Source organism: Opisthocomus hoazin, chromosome 10 (assembly GCF_030867145.1).
Source record: "Opisthocomus hoazin isolate bOpiHoa1 chromosome 10, bOpiHoa1.hap1, whole genome shotgun sequence".
Classification (NCBI taxonomy): Eukaryota; Metazoa; Chordata; class Aves; order Opisthocomiformes; family Opisthocomidae; genus Opisthocomus; species Opisthocomus hoazin.
This window is the reverse complement of record NC_134423.1, coordinates 14,967,371-14,987,862: the sequence shown is the minus strand read 5'-3', so window position 1 is coordinate 14,987,862 and position 20,492 is coordinate 14,967,371. Positions and strand designations below refer to the sequence as shown.

Genomic DNA, 20,492 nt, shown 5'->3' with positions numbered 1-20,492 from the left:
GACTTCTGATATGATAACATCACTGTGCATGGAATTAGGCTTGTGTTTGCATGCGGCACTACGGTAATTTCCGTACCTCGGATCCTATGTCTTAGAATTTGTGAATAATCAAACCCAATCTGTGGGGAAAACCGAAGGGGATACCTTCCCCCACTCTTTCGCCCCCCCCTCTCTCCCTCAGGCTGGTCCTAATGGCTTTTGAGAATTTCGAGTACCCGTGGGATGCTCAGGCCAGCACTCTCCTTTTGTTCTGCCTCCTGAATGGGTTTCAGTTTTTGTTTAGGGTTAAGCAAGTCGTTAAGAACATCGTGCAGAGACCTGCCCCGGGGCCGGAGAGCTGTGAGTGGCTGGGTGTGCGTGACAGCATGGGCAGGTGTCTAGAGCAGTGGGCACCTGCGGTGTGTTTTAAACTCACCCCTGAACAAATACAGAATCCGGACAATCTGGTAAAATATCTGAAAAAAGTGTGCTGCCACCCTGGGAACTCCAGAGAGACACAGATCACTGCAATGTGCTGGGGTCTGGCCCACGCCTACCGAGCTGTGTTCAACCTGATTCAGTGCCCTAAAGGGGAAAGGGGGGGAAACTAAGCGGCAGGCACTGCGGCTGGCGCTGCCCCCCCAGCCGGCCCTGCAGCTGCTCCAGCCCAGCAGGCAGTCACAGCCCCCCCGACCGGCACCACGGCTGCTGCAGCCACAGCTGCAGGGTCTGCCTTGGTTTCCCTGGCAGGCACAGCAGCTGCTCCAGCCCCAGTTCCAGCTTCAGGCATCAAAGCTGAGCCCAATGACCAACCTGTGCCAGTAGCAGTCGCCCCTGGAAAACTAAAGAAAGACGCAAAGAGAGCAGATCGCTCCGGGAGGGATGACGATGAGCCAGGGTCATCACGGGAGACAGAGACAGAGATCATCACCCGGTCCCTGTCCCTGGGTGAGCTGCGAGACATGCGGAAAGATTTCAGCTGCCACCCAGGCGAGCACATTGTCACCTGGCTGCTGCAGTGCTGGGATACCGGGGCCAGCAGCTTGGAATTAGAGGGCAAGGAAGCCAAGCAGCTGGGATCCCTGGCCAGGGACGGGGGCATTGACAAGGCCATTGGGAAGAAGGAACAAGTCCTCAGCCTCTGGAGGAGACTTCTGTCAGGCACGAGGGAGAGGTACCCCTTCAGTGACGATTTTGTATGCTATCCTGGCAAGTGGACCAATATGGAAAGGGGTATTCAGTACTTGAGGGAATTAGCTGTGCGGGAGCTGGTTTACTGTGACACAGACGATGAGCAGGTACCCACAGACCCACATGAACTCCAGTGCTCACAATCCATGTGGAGGAAGTTTGTGCGGAGCGCACCCTCCTCATATGCCAACTCACTGGCAGTTGTAAACCGGAAAGGTAAAGAGGCACCAACACTGGATGAGGTGGCTGTCCGACTCCGGCAATATGAGGAAAGTCTCTCTTCCTCCCTTGTCTCAGCTGTGGAGAAACTGGCCCGGGAGGTCCAGCAAATGAAAGAGAGTAGGTCCTACTCCCCACCTGTATGGGCCAGTGTCTCAGCTATTAGGGGCAAGCATTTCCCTGCTCAGGAGAGTGAATACAGAGGCTACACACCACGGGGCACCCTGTGGTTCTACCTGCGTGACCACGGAGAGGACATGAGGAAGTGGGATGGAAAACCCACCTCAAGTCTAGAGGCACGAGTGCGTGAGTTGCGAGGTAAAACAATCACCAAAGGGGATTCTCTTAGGAAAAATGCCGCTCCAGTTTCCAGCAGTCAGCTCTCCAGACCAGGTAGACAGTTTGATTTTGATTCCGATCCTCTGGAGGGGACCTCCAAGTCATTTTTACAGCAGGTGAGCAGCAAATTCTCTGACGAGGATTAGAGGGGCCCTGCCTCCAGCCAGGTGGAGGAAAGGGACAACCGTGTTTATTGGACGGTGTGGATTCGGTGGCCTGGCACGTCAGATCCACAAGAATATAAAGCTCTAGTGGACACTGGTGCACAGTGTACTTTAATGCCATCAGAGTTCAAAGGGTCAGAGCCCATTTGCATTTCGGGAGTGACAGGGGGGTCCCAAGAGCTGAGTGTACTGGAGGCTGAAGTGAGCCTCACTGGGTGGGACTGGCAGAAGCACCCCATTGTAACTGGCCCCGAGGCTCCGTGCATCCTTGGGATAGACTATCTTAGGAGAGGGTATTTCAAGGACCCAGGGGGGTATCGGTGGGCTTTTGGCATAGCTGCTGTGGAGACGGAAGAAATTAAACAGCTGTCCATTTTGCCTGGTCTCTCGGAGGATCCTTCCGTTGTGGGGTTGCTGAGGGTTGAAGAACAACAGGTGCCAATCGCGACCACAACGGTGCACTGGCGACAGTATCGTACCAACCAAGACTCCCTTCTCCCCATTCATCAGCTGATCCGTCAGCTGGAGAGTCAAGGAGTGATCAGCAAAACTCACTCACCCTTTAATAGTCCCATATGGCCAGTGAGAAAATCTACTGGAGAGTGGAGACTGACAATAGACTACCGTGGCCTGAATGAAGTCACACCACCGCTGAGTGCTGCCGTGCCAGACATGCTAGAACTTCAATATCAGCTGGAGTCAAAGGCAGCCAAGTGGTACGCTACAATTGACATCGCTAATGCATTCTTCTCCATCCCTTTGGCAGCAGAGTGCAGGCCACAGTTTGCTTTCACCTGGAGGGGCATCCAGTACACCTGGAATCGACTGCCCCAGGGGTGGAAACACAGTCCCACCATTTGCCATGGACTAATCCAGACTGCACTGGAAAAGGGTGAAGCTCCAGAACATCTGCAGTACATTGACAACATCATTGTATGGGGTGACACAGCGGAGGAGGTTTTTCAGAAAGGGGAGAAAATAGTTCAGATCCTTCTGAAAGCCGGTTTTGCCATTAAGCGAAGTAAAGTCAAGGGACCTGTGCAAGAGATCCAGTTTTTGGGAATAAAATGGCAGGATGGGCGCCGTCAAATCCCAATGCATGGGATCATCAACAAAATAGCAGCTATGTCTCCACCAACCAGCAAAAAGGAAGCACAGTCCTTCCTGGGTGTTGTGGGTTTTTGGAGGATGCACATCCCAAATTACAGCCAGATTGTAAGTCCTCTGTACCACGTGACCCAGAAGAAGAATGATTTTGAATGGGGCCCTGAGCAACGACAGGCATTTGAACAGATTAAACGGGAGATAGTTCATGCCGTAGCCCTTGGTCCAGTCTGGTCAGGGCAAGATGTTAAAAACGTGCTCTACACCACAGCCGGGGAGAATGGCCCAACCTGGAGTCTCTGGCAGAAAGCACCAGGGGAGACTCGAGGTCGACCCCTGGGGTTTTGGAGCCGGGGATACAAAGGATCCAAGGCCCGCTATACTCCCACTGAAAAAGAGATTCTGGCAGCATATGAAGGCATCCGAGCTGCTTCAGAAGTGGTCGGCACTGAAGCACAGCTCCTCCTAGCACCACGATTGCCAGTCCTGGGCTGGATGTTCAAAGAGAGGGTCCCCTCTACGCATCATGCCACCGATGCTACGTGGAGTAAGTGGGTCGCACTGATCACCCAGCGTGCCCGAATGGGAAACCCCAGTCGCCCAGGAATTCTGGAGGTCATCATGGACTGGCCAGAAGGCAAAGATTTTGGAGCATCACCAGAGGAGGAGGTGACACGTGCTGAAGAGGCCCCACTGTATAACCAGCTGCCAGAAGATAAGAAACAGTATGCCCTGTTCACGGATGGGTCCTGTCGCATTGCGGGGAAGCAGCGGAGGTGGAAGGCTGCTGTATGGAGCCCTACATGACAAGTCGCAGAAACTGCCGAGGGAGAAGGTGAGTCCAGCCAGTTTGCCGAGGTGAAAGCCATCCAGCTGGCTTTAGACATTGCCAGTCGAGAGAAGTGGCCAGTGCTCTATCTTTACACCGACTCCTGGATGGTGGCCAATGCCTTGTGGGGGTGACTGCAGCAATGGAAGAAGAACAACTGGCAGCGCAGAGGCAAACCCATCTGGGCTGCCCCATTGTGGCAAGATATTGCTGCCGATCTGGAGCAGTTGGCTGTAAAAGTGCGTCACGTGGGCGCCCACGTCCCTAGGAGTCGGGCCACTGAAGAACATCAAAACAACCACCAGGTAGATCAGGCTGCTAAGATTGAAGCGGCTCAGGTGGATCTGGACTGGCAACATAAGGGTGAACTGTTTATAGCTCCGTGGGCCCATGACACCTTGGGCCACGAATGAAGAGACACGACATACCGATGGGCTCGTGACCGAGGGGTGGACTTGACCATGGACACCATCGCACAGGTTATCCATGAATGTGAAACATGGGCTGCAATCAAGCAAGCCAAGCGGGTAAAGCCTCAGTGGTATGGAGGACGATGGCTAAAATATAAATATGGGGAGGCTTGGCAGATTGACTACATCACACTGCCACAAACCCGCCAAGGCAAGCGCTAAGTGCTCACAATGGTGGAGGCCACCACCGGATGGCTGGAAACCTACCCTGTGCCTCATGCCACTGCCCGGAATACCATCCTGGGCCTGGAAAAACAAGTCCTGTGGCGACATGGCACTCCCGAAAGAATTGAGTCGGACAACGGGACTCATTTTCGTAACAGTCTCATAGACATCTGGGCCAAAGAACATGGCATTGAGTGGGTGTATCGCGTCCCCTACCATGCACCAGCCTCTGGAAAGATCGAGCGGTACAATGGGCTGCTAAAAACCCCTTTGAGGGCAATGGGGGGTGGGGCTTTCAAAAACTGGGATACCCATTTAGCAAAGGCCACCTCGTTGGTTAACACCAGAGGGTCCACCAACCGGGCTGGTCCTGCCCAGTCAAAATCTCAGCGCCCTGTAGAAGGGGATAAAGTCCCTGTAGTGCACATGCGGAACATGTTAGGGAAGACAGTTTGTGTTAATCCTGCCTCGGGCAAAGGCAAGCCCATCCGCGGGATTGCTTTTGCTCAAGGACCTGGGTGTACCTGGTGGGTAATGCGGAAGGATGGGGAAGTCCGATGTGTACCTCATGGGGATTTAATTTTGGGGGAGAATAGTCCATAAATAAATTGTATAAAGCTAAATGTTAAATAACCCTGTCACTGTCTGTTATCACTGTTATAATTGTAGCATAGTAAGAATCGTCCAGATTAAAGAAGGATGGACTTTTTCGATGAAAACCTAGCAGAGCACAGTGATGAGGGAAGTGGACCTGGTTTTCAACAACTGGCATCCAGCAGCTTCATCAAGATCAACATCTCCTGCAGACTGTGGGCACGGGCCGCACCAGATACATCAGCCGTGAGCTCCGGATGCATCAGTGAATGCCCATCACCACACATCACCTCTCCTGCCACGGAAGACCATTACGACAGATGGAGCCTGAAGTCATGGATTAAATGAACTCAACGGACACTTTAGAGTGATGATCCATAGACTAAGGGAATGATATCTGGAGACAGGAGAAGTAGTGGTGATCAACTGGACAATGGGTGACCTGGGCATGACGTAGATGGTATGGAATAAGGGGTGGATAATGTCTTGGGTTTGGCCAGGACAGGGTTAATTTTCACTGGACTCCAGGAAGGGGCACAGCCGGGGGGTGGGGGCTGACCCCACCTGGCCAAACAGAGCCCGGTATTCCATACCATGTGATGTCACGCTGGGTTCCGGTGTGGGGGGGGGGCGGTGCGGCGGGGACTCACTCGCGGCTCGGGAGCGCGCGGCGCCGGTCCTGTTCGGGAGGGCGGCTGTCTGGGTCATGCGGTTCGTTGTCGTGTTTTGCTCCTTATTTGTACCGTTGTTTTTACTGTTCCCTCTGTTTGTTGTTCTGTTAAACTGCCCTTATCCCGACCCACCAGTGTCTGCCTGTTTCTTTCCATTCTCCTCCGCACACCGGCGGGGGGAGGGGCGGCTGCGTGGCACTTTTGTTGCCGGCCGCAGCCGAAACCAAGACACTAGTTTACGCTGGTAATTACAAAAGCTCCACAAAAGCATGCCTACAGTTTTCCCAAGCTCATCGGGCCATTCATCCAATGGAGGCTTAAAGGAAATAATGGGCATTGAGACACTAATTACTTGATTAATGCTCTAATGATAATTTTGTTTAATAACTGTATAAATAACTAGAGTTTCATTTAAACTATAATAATCCTGCTACACATGCCAGTGTAGCAAAATTAAAATAGCAATGGAAAAGCATTGCAGTTGGTGGAAAACAGTCATGTCTGCTGGATATAGCCAACACCAAAATATAATATGTATTTTTAGACACTGCTTAAGGGTAAGCCTACAAAACAGTTCTATAAAATTAGCTCTGAATATTGTATAACTTTTTTCTAGAATGCTTGAAATCACCTCTCCTTTAGAATGATTAGGACACATGAACTGGGGGCCCTTCAATGCTCCTAGCACTGGCATTAAGTAATCCTAATGACTGAAAGCTTCAGCTGTAAAGACTTTCTCCTTCAAACTGCACCTGTTTCTCTACACACTGTTCCAGAAAGCAACTAGAACATGGCTTCATTATTTTGCACACAGGAATTAAATAGGTTTACAGCCCAGTTTTCACATCCTTTTCAACTCGTGTTTTATCTAGTACTTCTGCAACGATGATACAGGTGACATAAAAAAGTTTTACTAGCTGTATTTTAATTGTAAATTGCTCAAATGTGCTCTAAACTAACTTGTATTCTAGCAAAACAGCAAAATGCCTTCAATGTTTTATGTGCCTGCGAACACAAAATAAAAGCACTTATCTGTTTCAACACTTTGAAGAGCAGTAATAAGAAGTTTCATACTGACATTTATAAGATAATGAAAACGTAGTATTAGTAGAACATTTTATCTTATCAACATGACAATTATTTGAAAATCAAAGTGATTTGACCAAGCTAAATACATCCCGCAGTCTTCATTCCATGATTTACTGACTTACCCTTGTTCTTAATTCAAGCACAGTTTGCTAATGAACTAGGCCCATAAGATGAACAGCGGTTAGTGTGGACCATTTCACATTATCTTCTACCAAATAAAGTATGAAACTGCTCAGTTTTCTAAATGCTGAGTCAGATGCCTGAGCACAAGTACTTGGCACCAATTCAGACGCACGGTGTGTCAAAGATATCCTCCCAGGACTAGCACCCCACAAGCCTAGCATCCCACAGGCTCTAACAAAGACCTTCTCAGCAGCTAGAGGCCAGAGGTGATGGGAAACGGCACTAACTACAAAAGTTCAGGTATCTCAGCTGTGCCCTTGTGCATTTGTCCTAATAATGCTCAGTTACAGAAAATAAAGATAACATGGCTCTCCCTCAGTGCTAGGAAAAATAATTTCAGAACAGTGTAACTTAAATAAAAAAATATTTACAAATTGTACTGAGTGACACAGGTAGCTGAATGTCAGAAAAGTCAGAGATTGCATTAGTGTCTGTATTTATTCCAACTACTAAAGCTTTATCAACAGCAAAATGTTAATACCATAGGATTTATTCTGGAGGAAGCAAGTAGTGATTAAAATTAACTAGGCCATAGACTGGAGCTGGACACTAATGAAGAATGCATTGGACTAACCATCTATTTCTGTACTGGACAAGCCAGTTATTTCCCTTCCCATTATTTCCTGAATACAATATACAATTGCAACACTAATCCAGAGCTCCCAGAAGATAACCCCCTGCCCCGGCTCTGTTCCTCAGGCTGGGTCTCAGCATGGGTTCATGTTTAAACAGGCCCAAACAGATCAGGATCAGTATACATTTAAGGCTAAATCTCCATCCAGAACCCACCTCAGCTGCTCACATTCCTCAGTAGTCAAGCAGATAACAAGAGGCAAGATAAAGAGATAAGGCATTCTGAGCCACGGGGATCATCGCTGTGTTCGTGTGGGGGCAAACCAAAACCAAAAAACACTTTCAGAGCAGATTAGTGTGGTACAGAGCCTGCCTGCCCCTAGGTCCTACCAGAGTCCTTCTTCTCCCAGCCTTTTGGTTTACTAGAAGGAGATCCGCATGCAGTAACCAGTTAACAGCATAGCTACCATTAAAACAGAATAAAAAGTAGCGTTACTTGATGCCAAGATTCTTCTGAGATGGTGGAGGCATTTCTCTGGTAAATTAACTATTCTGAAGACAGAAGGCTGATACAAGAGTTTGGGATTCTCTAGTATGAAAGACATTGCTAAACAGCTAGAATTATTAGTGTTTGGTGAAGGCATGCCATCATGTCAGTGCTTCAACACTCGGACCTAGTAACTTAGGAAAACACACTGACTTTTCACCTTTTAAGCCCTCTGTTCAAACGTAGGCCTGCCAAACACAAAGAAAACCATGTCTGATGCACTTCTGATTTTGTAAGGAAGGCTCAACAAAATTATGAAGTGAAACTAGAACCAAATACCAAAACAGCTACAAAATTCAACAGCAAAATTAAAAGATTCTCAACCTGGGATACTAAGTATCAGCTTAAAGAAATTTTACGCAAACATAAATGACTGTTTTCCAAAACTAATGAGCACAAGCTGGCTTCCATGCTTTCATGCAACTTAAAACTAAGCAGTAGAACTCCTTGGTGAAGGATGCTGTGAAGACTAAAAGGCAACAACATAATTCCACATAAAACTCATCCAATATTACTTCTGGTCCAGACAATCCCTACGTTAAGTATCACTGGGCAGGAGCAAACTCTGAGGGAGAACAACTACATCTTGCCCCGGTTCCTATAGCACTCACTAGACTGTGCTGTTGCAGCACTGGCCAACACAGATTTCTAGTCTGACCCAGCACAGCTGCTCTTTTATTCTCACGCCTTACCTCTGAATTTAATAGGACATTAAATGGAAAAATCTTGTCAGCTTATGAGCAGTACGCCTAGTTCCCACCTGGATTTTCAATCTCCAGTTTTATGAGCAAATTTGTCTCCATAATTGAAAAGTATTTGGAGGACTAAACTTCATTAAAACCTAAAATATTAAGTGATTAAGATGTAATTTCAAAACAGCACACCCTGGGCTATGAGCACTGATCCAGCTAATCACATGCTGATTAAATCTTTTAAAAAGCTTTGGAATTTACTCTTCAGTTCCAAACTGACAGAGATTTTTCTTTTGTAAAAATAGAATATAAAAATCACTACCAACAATGTAGAACTGGACAAAGATATCTGCTTCATGTGCACATCAACACAAAAACCAAATGCATTCCTCTTCACCTGCCAATCTCTGTAAAACACATTAATAAACCAACACAGAAGTTAATGATTTACTGCTAAATTGTATTAGGAATAGTCTTGGGTATTGTGTATCAGAAACAAGAGAGGATGAACCCCCAAACTACTGAACAACTTATTTCTCCCTATTTTTTTGAAAAAAAATTTGTAATATATGACCTGCAACAGAAAAATTGGGAAGGAAGGAAATTAAAATCAACTAGGAACTCTGAAAATAAAAAAGGCGAAACATTTACATGCCTATTCTGTTAAAAAAATTACAAACAGTTAATTTAGTAGAGTTTAGTAACCACTGCTTGCTTTCCAATGGTAGAGGCTTAAGCCAGCTATTAATCACATGAAAGCAGATATTAAGGAATATTAATCCATACCAGCTGTTACATCTTTTAATATGCTATTATTATAGATTAATGTTTATAGAACAAGGCTGCCTCTTCATGTCATTTCCAAGAGGACATCATACAAGCTGATATTCTTTTACAACACATCTTCATGAAATGGTTGAAGAAAGCAGGAGATAACGACTACATGGTGAAATTACATTCAACTTTATCCTTCAAATCTAAGGCACTTTCGTTTAGAAGAGACACTGTCACTGTAACCTGTTGATTAGTTAATTTTTATTGTGACTGTAAAAAACTGCTTTTAGAGCTTACATCAAAAGAAAAAGGATATTCTTTTAATGATACTGAATGTTCTCTTACAGAAAGTTCAAAGCCATGTAATTTCCTATCTTCAGTAGCAGGGAATGAATTCGGTTAAAAACGTCTATGATCTAGTTGATGAAGCCTTAATGAGGAATATTTAGGATTGTAACACAATTTTAGCAAAACGGAATCAACACTGTGAACACAGCATTTTCTAATGAAGTATAAAAACCCTGTTCGGTGAGCCAGGTTTTAGAGGAGCAATTGATTTTACTTGCTTGGATACACTTCACAGACAACTGCATCTGCAGACTCTACAGAAACTCCTATTGGATCACATGTTGGTAGAATGCTGTTAAAATCACAAAAAAGTATCACACTGTTTCAAAAAAGTAAAACTGCTGGCAGAAAAGGCCAGTATTATCCATTAAAGATTATGAGATTACCACTAAAAATAAGTTTCTAATCAGTTTCTTGAGTTTTGGATGAGACCGCACCCGCTGCAGTAGGGAAAACAGTTGTCATAGCTACAGAAAATCTGCATTCTCTACACCTGCAGTCTCCTTGTTTTGCTAAATGCAAGATTCTTCTGTAATCATGTTGCAATTATTCACGAAGGTACCTTTGCTTTTTACTCATTTGGACTTTAGATTGATCTTACAGATTACATGGGTATTAGTTTTGTAGCACAACCTAAATGGTGAGGAAGAAGCTCTTTAGTCTAGGGTTGTATGATTCTCCATTCTCCTACTTTTCCTTGCAATTCGCACAGTATCTCCTCTGCAGCCCCTGCCCTTTCACTCTCCTCAAATCTCCCGAAGTCCTTCACTGGCTCTGTTTTCTCAGCCTGCCCTTATTCTGTCTCTGGGCAACCTGATCTGCTCCAGCGGGTCAGCTGCCCCCTCCACAGCACTGCCTGAACCTGCCTCTATTTTGACAATCGACAACTTCCTTGCCCAGTCTCTGCTACCTGTCTTTAATCCTCCCCACCCCCATCTTCATCTGCTGCTGAACCAGCTGTTATTTATCTAACATTGGTTTTGATGCCTTTTCCTCTTCTCCCAAATAAGTATCTTAAAATTCTGATATTTCCCTCTCCTCTTCATGCCGCTTCCCAGAACTAGCTGGCTTTCCCATTCCACCCTGCTAATGCCTGTCTGCAGGACTTCTTCCATCTCCAAACCGGATAGATGGCCAACCCTACACTGACACTTCCACTGTTTACTGTCAATAATTTGCCTGCTAACAACCAACAAAAGTACAGGGCAGACAGACGTACTCAGAACACAAAAGATAATGTACATATTAGGAGGTAAAACTGGGGTCTAAATGTAAGCCTTTAAGCAGTTTATCTCCTTGCTTGCTTTTAATTTAAATTAACAGCGTTGAGGTTTTATTCTTGTTTCTTCCCTTTCCCCCCATCGCTCTGAAGTCATAAGGGATGAAACATGACAACAATCTGTCATTTTTACAGTTAATTAGGAGTCAGACAGCGAGTTTTATAAGATATGAATCTATGTAAAATCCTTCCATTCAGCCTTTAAACACCTCTGCCACCCGGCTGTGAAAGGCTGTTGCAGTGAATCCTTGAGCTATATACATCATGAATGTACTTTAACGATCCTCAATTACATTTCTCTTTATTTTCTGTATTAGCAAGTGACTTTGAAAAACGTCCGTTCATATCTTCTTGGACAATTAAAATCTATTTAAAATTTTGGACAGTATTTTCTCATTTTTCCTGAAAACTTGGATAAGCTATACAAGTAGAAGTAAAAGTGCCCTTGCACAAAGTTAGCTGTTTTGCAAGCTGCATTCTAAGAATGGCTTTCTTCTCCTTGTTCTTTGCTAATGTTTGGCAATTTTCCCTTTCACTGCTTGCCTGTCTCTCATGGATTTTGACTCTCCATTTACAGTCCTTTGGATTGCCAAGGTTTGGCTTATTTTCCATTTTTCAAAATAAGTATCTTTATTGCAGGTGTCTACACAAAGAGAAAATTGACGTCTGACCCCTAAAGAGGGTTTGCATGAGCAATTCCTACACTACAGATTAGTTAATTGGAGGCTTGAAGGGTGGAATATATGATCAGGAGAACACTGAATCAGTCTGCTAAAAAAAAAACCAACTTCATTTTAATCAGCTCCAGCTTTTATAACTTTTCCATTAGCGCAAATCACAGAAATTGCAGTAGAGATTGGGGCACACACAGAACACAAAACTACTTCTGTGAAGTGGACAAGACACGTAACAGAGAGGGACTTAGAGGGAAAGTGAGTTGCCCAAATTCACAAAGTAGGGTAGATGGCACAGCTAGTAACAAAACTGTGCAGTTAAACTGCTGATCCAATCCACCACATTGCCTATGAAATGGCTCTTTTTTCAATGCTTTCTGGCTCTTCCTTTACTCTGCCACCTATATTTTTCACCTCATCTTTAAGGACTGACTAAATTAAAAGAATCTTCATCACTTGCGGTACATTCTACAAACGCGGAATCTGAAATTAAAGAGCACCAGAAACATTCTATTCATTAAGGCAATGGTTGAATCTTCAAGTTTAAGAGTGGAGAGCAGTAAGTACCCCAGATTAAATCCTTCAGTGTGGGATCAACTAACCTACTCTCTCTATGCGAGACATGAACCAATAACACTTTCCAGCAAAACTGCTTTTCCTTTGTTTATCCACACCTCTGTTTTTCAGCTAAAATGAAGGGGCAACCATTTGGAGCGTGGTACCACTTACAGTCACATTCTGTATGTCTCCTCCTACTGTAAAAGCCTCTGCCCAGAAGCACTCTTATACGACTACTTGTTACTCTCTACGTTTGAAAGTCAGAGAGAACTTTGTGGTATCCATGAGCAATTGCATTAGTTTTTAACAGGTAGCCACCCTTGACAGGATCCTTCTATAAAACTACATTCAAAGTGAAAATTGCTCAAGGCTTTCTTCTCTGATTTTTCCCTACTCAGAACTGCATAAGGCTCATTTGCAAACCTTCAGTGGAGAGATGCTGGTACCCAAGAACTGGCAAGAGGTGCAGCATGAACCAAGCATCTACAGCAGCTTTCTTTGAATGAGACTAGGAGTAATATGCATTGGGAAACAGGCAGTGAAGCATAGTTACAAAAAACATAGATGCATGAGAATCCTACAGTTGCCAGGAATGAATATGAACAGCTGGACAGAATAGCATCATATTGCTGAAAAGTAAAAAACATTATTCCATAATTCACAAGGTGATTCCCACATTCAGTAGATAACATGAGTTCTGGGGAAGGATTTTGTTCTCTCCATGTCTGTTGCAGTGGCACTCATGGTTTTGTCATTATCACAGGCCGAAGTCAAGCATTAGGGCACATTTCATATATATCATCCCTTAAAACTGAAGGCTCTGCTCACGTGCAGTATGAAAAAGGACAGTTCTCCTGGCATTGCCTTTGTCAGCTTCATCTTTTTCTAACACTACAGAATCTTGGTATTAAATCCATGCTTTCACTGATACGGCTAGCACAAAAGAGTCCAGATATGCTTCTATTACCCTTGCAATTACAAGCTGCGAACATGCATTGGCTCAGCAATTTTATCTAGACAAAACCCCTCTCTCCTTCTGGCCCTAGACTCCTGTGATAGATTATTATTAAGATCCTGCATTTCAGAGTAGCACCTCTGTATACATAAGTTGTATGCTGTTCAGATTTCAAAAGGAGATGATATATGTTAGATATGTACATGCTTGCTATGTGCTGGACACCAGGCCAAGCCTACCATGACATCTGCAACTCATAATGCATGTACTTTTTCTGCTGGACAGTCTGCACTTGCTGTAAATTGTGGGGTTCACACAGTATTTGCCCAGACATACAGATGTTCTATGAAATATACTAATTTTCCTTATAAAAAACAGCTATCATCAAGTTATAAAAATTTGCGAAACATTTGGGCTCAAATACACTAAGAATGTCAAAAAGCTCCCACAAAACTCATGACATTCTCATTGCTGGAAGCCATCATGACATAACAGTTGTACATAGGCAGCGTTTTGGTCAGAGGTACATGAAGCCTTAACAGCTACACAGTGCAAGCAGTCTTGTCTCTGATTCTGTGCTTGCACCCTACCTTGAACAGTAAGATTCCCTGCCTTTGTGGTAACCTTTCCTTCATGCTACAGATCACATATTACTTGCCATATGCACACAACATCTGCTCCTATTGGATGTCTGCAGTGCATTGACTTGTAGAGAGTGCAGTGCCACACGCCTGTCTATGCTGGGTGACTCACACCTGCAGAATACAGACTCAACTTCTTACGAACAATTCCTGACAACAATGAGATTCCTAAAAGCCATACCTTACAATGTCTGCTTGAGAAGAAACTTACAGGAAGTCAAGAAAAATGTCATGGACATGCCAAGGAGAACCATTTAGTTCTACATTTCAAATTGGATAAATCCTCTACTATACTGATGTTCTTTCTTTGCATGGTGTATCACAGCCAAACAAAAGCCTTTTAATTCATTTGGCCAATTATGCATCCTGCTTAGATGGCTGAAACATTTATTTCTAATTCCTATTCTGATCAGTTGGTACTGTCTAACACATACTCTGTTTAGGACTGTTTGTCACAATGCTCTTATCCAGTTTGTTGAAGGACATTAGGATACCAAATCAACACTAAACTGATTCAGTGTCAGTTCAGCAAGGCAGTTCATTAAAAGAGCCAGTAGGATGCTATTTGTTAAATAGCATATGCAAGTAGAAAAGATTTGTCAAAATTGGACAAATTTATATACTCCACTATAACATTTTTCAGTATCTTTTAAGAACACAGCTACAGTACTGATTCTGCTGTGATAGTCATAGATTATTCTAATGTGACATTCCCTTCTTTCATTAAACAGAAGAGTGCAGTCTGTGCGGCTCTCTCTAAGTTTGGGAGTCTGTACCAGAGACCACATGCTGCTAAATACAGCTTTTGTTTGTTTGAAAGGGGGCAACTGATAACCTGTTGGCCTATTCTCCAGACACAAGTCTGCCTCGATTTTTCTTTAGTGCCATGAAAGTCTGTCTGTGAAGGCAGTTTGATTATTGCCCTAATATTTTTTGAGCATTAAGGAAGATACAGTACCTGCTCTGCTGTACTTAGAGTGAAATTAATTATTATACCAAAGTTATTTTCTCACTTCTATCACTCAACTGAGTCCCCAAAATGGAAAAAAACAAAACAGTGTTATCTCTTGAGCCACTGAGACAATGGTCAAAATGTCTGCACAAAGAGAATTTCTTAATCTCAGCAGAAATTTTAGGGAAAAAAAATCGAAACTCTGAAAAGGAATGTATATGAAAATGATTCCACTATTACCAAGTGACCTATCTAATCATAACTGTAATATTCACCAGCTGCAGATAACTGTTCCAAATAAAACCAAGAGCTAATATTCATAAACCATCAAAAGGTATGGTAACTTCAAGGAAATCACAGCTTCTTGACAAATATTTTAAGAGCAGAAAGTAAATTCATCTTGTTAATCTCTTTTTTCCTGTTCAAAGTTTAATATTACCATAAGTAAGTACAGAAAGCAGACAATTTAAGATTAACAACTGCACTTCAAGGGATTTTACACTAATTTTCAAGCTTCATTAATAAATGGTAAGACAGATCAAAACAGTGACTTAAAGAGGAGACAAAATCGTTTTTCTGTCTAAAAGATAAGTTCTCTCTGATCTAAGAGAATGTATTGATCCTTTCCCCTCTTTTCTCTGGTTTATCTGGTCATTTACAAAACACAGGACAAGTTATTTGCCTCAGACTGAAAGTCTAATAATCTTTCTGCGTTTGTAATCCATGAAAGCTGTTCTAATGGATCACTGGTTAACATTGTGCTACCTTAAAAAAAAAAAAAAATTAAAAGTTCGATTATACTTTCTGTAGTAATGCTGTTGAGATTCTGACAGCTATATAATTTATATATATTTACATAAAATATTCTTTAAAATATTTTTTTAAGATTCTAAAAAAATATTTTTTTTAGACATGACTGTTCTTTCTTGTACCACATTTGGTATTCAGGAAGAAGACAGTGATGTGAGCAATAAAGCGACTAAAAAATATATTAGTGTCTCTACAAAAGCTTAAATCTGAGCATCTAGAAGACCTGTAATGAGTATATTCTTGTACAGATAATCGCAGAGAATTTAAAAGCATGGAAGAATTACAGGCAAACAGAAATAACACATAGAGAAAAGCTGTTTCAAGAAAAAGGTTTTCTCTTCAGAGGAGTGGAAAATCAGTCATAGTAGGTACATCTTTAAGACATTTAGATCAAGGCAATGGAGATAGTAAGCAGAGATGAAAGCAGTGTTTAGTACTACAAAAATAATTTGAAGTAATTCCCATTAGCAGGAATGACAGCCCAGTGACGTACATCCAGACAAGCTGCTTCCTTTTTTAATAAACTGAGATGTTTGCAAGAAACAAAACCAAAACACAGATGTCAGTGTGCACATGCACAAGCATACTCGTTTTCTTACGCGCTACAGGTTTCACATTTCCTTTACAGCATTTGCTGTTGAGATAGAGAATAACACCTTTAATTGCAGAGCAGGTAGCAATAGGCGTTTTTGTAAAACTGCTCAAGAAGTAAAATGTCATCTTCCTCTAGAGCACTGCTGTCAAAATCAGAGGAATACATGGGAAAGCTAAGCAGAATAGAGAACTGAGTAGAGATACTTCGCTGTTTTAACTCCTCTTGCTATTCAGCACTACTGCAGTAAAAATCTGGAGTCAAAATCATGCACCAGGACCACACACTGTTACACATTCCTCAGAAAAAAGTCCATGAGGGTGGTGAAAGTGAAAAATTAGTAGAGCAGTAGGTGAAATTTTCATTATAAACCACTCTGCTTAGCTACATCACATAGCTTTAACCATTTCCTGCCTAAGTTTTCCAGAGGTATCCCAAAGCACTACACCCCAACAAAATACCTACATTCAGGACTAGTTTCAATCACTGTTTTCAGCTATATCATTAGCAAAAGCTTACATTCAATACTAAACATTCTCAAACACAACAGTGCCTGGATTTCATGCCTCGAGATGTCCTGACTCCCAGAGGCGATCACTTCCACTTGCCTGTATGCTGACAGCATGCTCTTAACCTCAAAGAGCCAACCAACATAATTTCTCAGCAGAAGTAACACCTCCAGTCTACCACATAAGCCTACAAATCTTTTTTTTAATCAACTCTAGAAATAATATTTTTCTCATGCAAGGTAAAGTTCTTGTTCCCAAAATGAACATTAAAGCAAATAAACACCAAAAGAATTAGGAAGACTAAGACAAGCAAACCACGAAGGGAATTTACAGCTTTTAAAAGACATTTTTTTATAATCAGAAGTCAAACCTTGTGAAGAAAAACTTCTACCTTCACTTGACTAGTCTTTCTTATGGGATTAGTGGTACGAGAGTAAACAATTTTTATCTGGGTATTTTACTCTGACTTTATTTCATTCAGGAAGTAAAATTCTGTATGCTTTGCAGTATCAACACAGGCTTGAGGGCATTAAAGGAAAATAGCTGACTGCACCTGGGGCACTATGCCTGCATTATGGATTTCCTATTCCAATTTGTCATGTTGAAGTAACCCTAGATATACAAAACGACATTTTAAAGGGGAAATCGTTCTCTTTAATTTCCTTTATCATTGTTTCTCTGTATTATTCAATAAATAAAGTTAATACTACCAGCCTATGAAACTACTGCTTATCTTTGAAAAGTCATTTGATTGACAAAGCAAGCGATATACACTTGTTCATGAGATGGAAGTATCTTGGAGGACAGCCTGGTTTTTCACATTATTTGGACATAGCCATGAGGCACCTAAGAAGCAGCTGTGTAAATAATGGGAGAAGTTACACAATGTGACACTGTTGCTAACTTTAGCTGACATTTTAATATGCCACTTTGCTTTATATCTAACATCAGAGAAAAAAATGAACCCACCGCAAACACTTTAGAGTCTTTCATTCTTCTAAGTGTTTTGGCTCGGCCCTGGTAACAAGGACATTACAGCTGAAGTATTCTTTTTCTTTTTTTCCACCTAGCACTCAATGTCTGTAATAGAGTCAGTAATATGGACATTACATGCAACTAGACAATCTCTTTAGCAGAGAAAAGGGCCAGGGTCCCTAATTAGTACATAAAAACCATTTCTGTAAATGACTTTTTCCCTAGATAGTGCTTGCAGTTCACCTGGTGATGGCCCATGACAATCAGGCTCTGCTGAAGTCCCAGAAACCTAGGTGTATTATTGCATTCCCAGATGATCATGACTAATATTTCACATCGTATAGAACAATCTTTCTCAAGAAGGAAACATTTTAATACACACTTAGTTGCCTGTGTGTCAATGACTAATTTCCTCAAAGATGCTGCCAGACATTTTATATCTCAGTTATGTTCCTTCAGACTTCCTTTCATGCCTTTAATTAGAATCTGACTGTATAACACTATGACAACCAGCAGAAATTAGAGGTAAGAGGGCTGGAAGAGAAGACAAAAACTATTTCTCATTATTTGAATGGAGTCAGTTTAAAAAAGGTCAGTTAAGTTGGAATCTAAGTAATCCTGAGCTGAAGTTAGGCTATATTTGTTCCAAATGAAGCTATCACATGGACAAAAAATGTATTTAAATTCCCTTCACAGCTAAAAACTAAACTAAGAAACAACTTCTTAATATTAATCTACAACATGCAAGCTTATGAGAACAACAGAGTGAGTTTATCCATTACAAAGCCATCACCTCCTGTCTTCTTTCTCCCCCCCTTGTCTTTCTCTTTCATATACTGCACAGCACATGATCTGCATTTCTCTCAAACTGCATTTTTCGTAGAATCTGTCTGCCATAGATGTTCAGTGGATCACATCAAAATCCTTTACATATCCTATCCTATGTCTCATGGATTGCATCTCAATTTGGCATGAACACTAAGTATCAATAGTCATCAAAATATGATTTTGACTACGGACAGAAATAAGTAAAGACTAGCTCTGTTCAGTGATATTTAACCCAAAGCACCTTAAGACAGTGCGTTTGTGAAAGAACTCCCATAATAGGAATAACATCCATTGCCAGAACCAGTGCAATGAACACGACAGATACCTCTGAGACTTGAAAGAGCACAGAGGGAAAGAAAAATGTTCTCACTTATAACCAGCTATTAAAAAAAAAAAAAGAAAAAAGAAAAGAAAAAGGGCAAACAGTGTCTCCAGCTGTTTCCCTCAGATTGTAATATTTGGGTAACTGCAGACTTACCTTTTGTGATCCAGATGCTGAGCCCTTAAATGAAGTGCGTTTGAAGGAGCCGCTCATCCTCCGTAAGGAACCTGCGAACTTTCCTCCTCTCCCTTTCTTACCCCCCTGGCCCTTACCCTCCATAAGGGACCTGATACCCCAGCACCAAAGAAAACTCTGATTCTAGTCATGTAGTCTGAGCAGTTTTTTCCTGAAGCCAACAATCATTAAGCTACAGCTTAAATAAAAAGAGAGACATGCATAAAACAAAACCAAAGCCAAATAAGGAGACTCCTGTTCTGATATGTACCACATCACAAGTGTTACCAGCCAGCTAGACAAAGTAGAAAAACAAGGCAATACACTGATACAAACTGCTGTCCCCCTCCCTCTTCTCTACTGACTCTATAATCAGGCTTAATGCACACAGCTTCTGCAAGCTATGGTTTTTAATGGACAAAGATTTAATAAATGGTGATTGAAGGTAAATCTACTTTAGAAGCAGCAGCCTAAAAGGTCTTTATTCACGCAAAGCACAGGGCAGTCAGATGGAAACTATTTTAGTATCAGTAGAAAGGCACATGAAAAGAGCAGATGGACCTCAGCAGACTATGGGTTAGAGGCTTGGTGGAATTCTAAAGGATAACTGCTGATAGCGAGTGTGCCTACAGCAGGTCTTGGGATGAGAGAGACAAGGTTTTACAAGCAAACAACCTGTAAGATCACAAGATAGATTCTAATTAATTAGGGAATATGGGTTGTGGCAAATAAGGTGTGGTGTGTAGTATCTTCAAGTAGTCTTATTAATATGTCTATTCATCTATTTTGTACTATTCTGCCCAAAGATGTAGGGTGAAAGCAAAGGGAGGCAGTTAGGAGAGAATAAATAAGAAATGAGAAAGAGACAAGGTGCTTTAAAAGAACAACAAAATTATTATTGACTAGGAAACATCTAGTTGGCTCTAGAAGACTTGCCTTCTCAGACATGAGCCAGGAATTTGTTAGAGAGCCTGGTTTGGAAAAGAAGATGGATGAGAGCACAGAGAAACCAGAGGCACTTTTCAGAAATATACACAGGGACTGCTGATTTGTAACTGTGAGGTAAGTCAGAAACACCACTAATTTACAGGATTTAGTTCAACAGTCATACTTTTTATTTATTTGCTTCTTTACTTTTTTTAGGTTCCCCCCTTTGTCCCTCTGTTAAGATGGAGTGAGTGCCTGCTTGCAGCTAGTTAGAGGAGGCACAGAAAATTGTGCTGAAAACATAAAACAAAACGAAAGTGGAAGAGGCTGATAGACAGAGATGCACCAATGCTGCTGTTCTGATC

At 42.5% G+C, this 20,492-nt stretch overlaps 1 protein-coding gene across 1 annotated transcript in view; it reads right to left on the bottom strand.

Moving 5' to 3' along the window:
- Nucleotides 1-19,305, bottom strand: part of TRPM1 (transient receptor potential cation channel subfamily M member 1) — a 98,678-nt gene extending 79,373 nt beyond the window's left edge. The window contains exon 1 of the mRNA XM_075431297.1: nucleotides 19,183-19,305. Coding sequence (XP_075287412.1) covers nucleotides 19,183-19,305 — 123 coding nt within the window. The remainder of the gene's footprint in view (nucleotides 1-19,182) is intronic.
- Nucleotides 19,306-20,492: the final 1,187 nt, after the last annotated feature.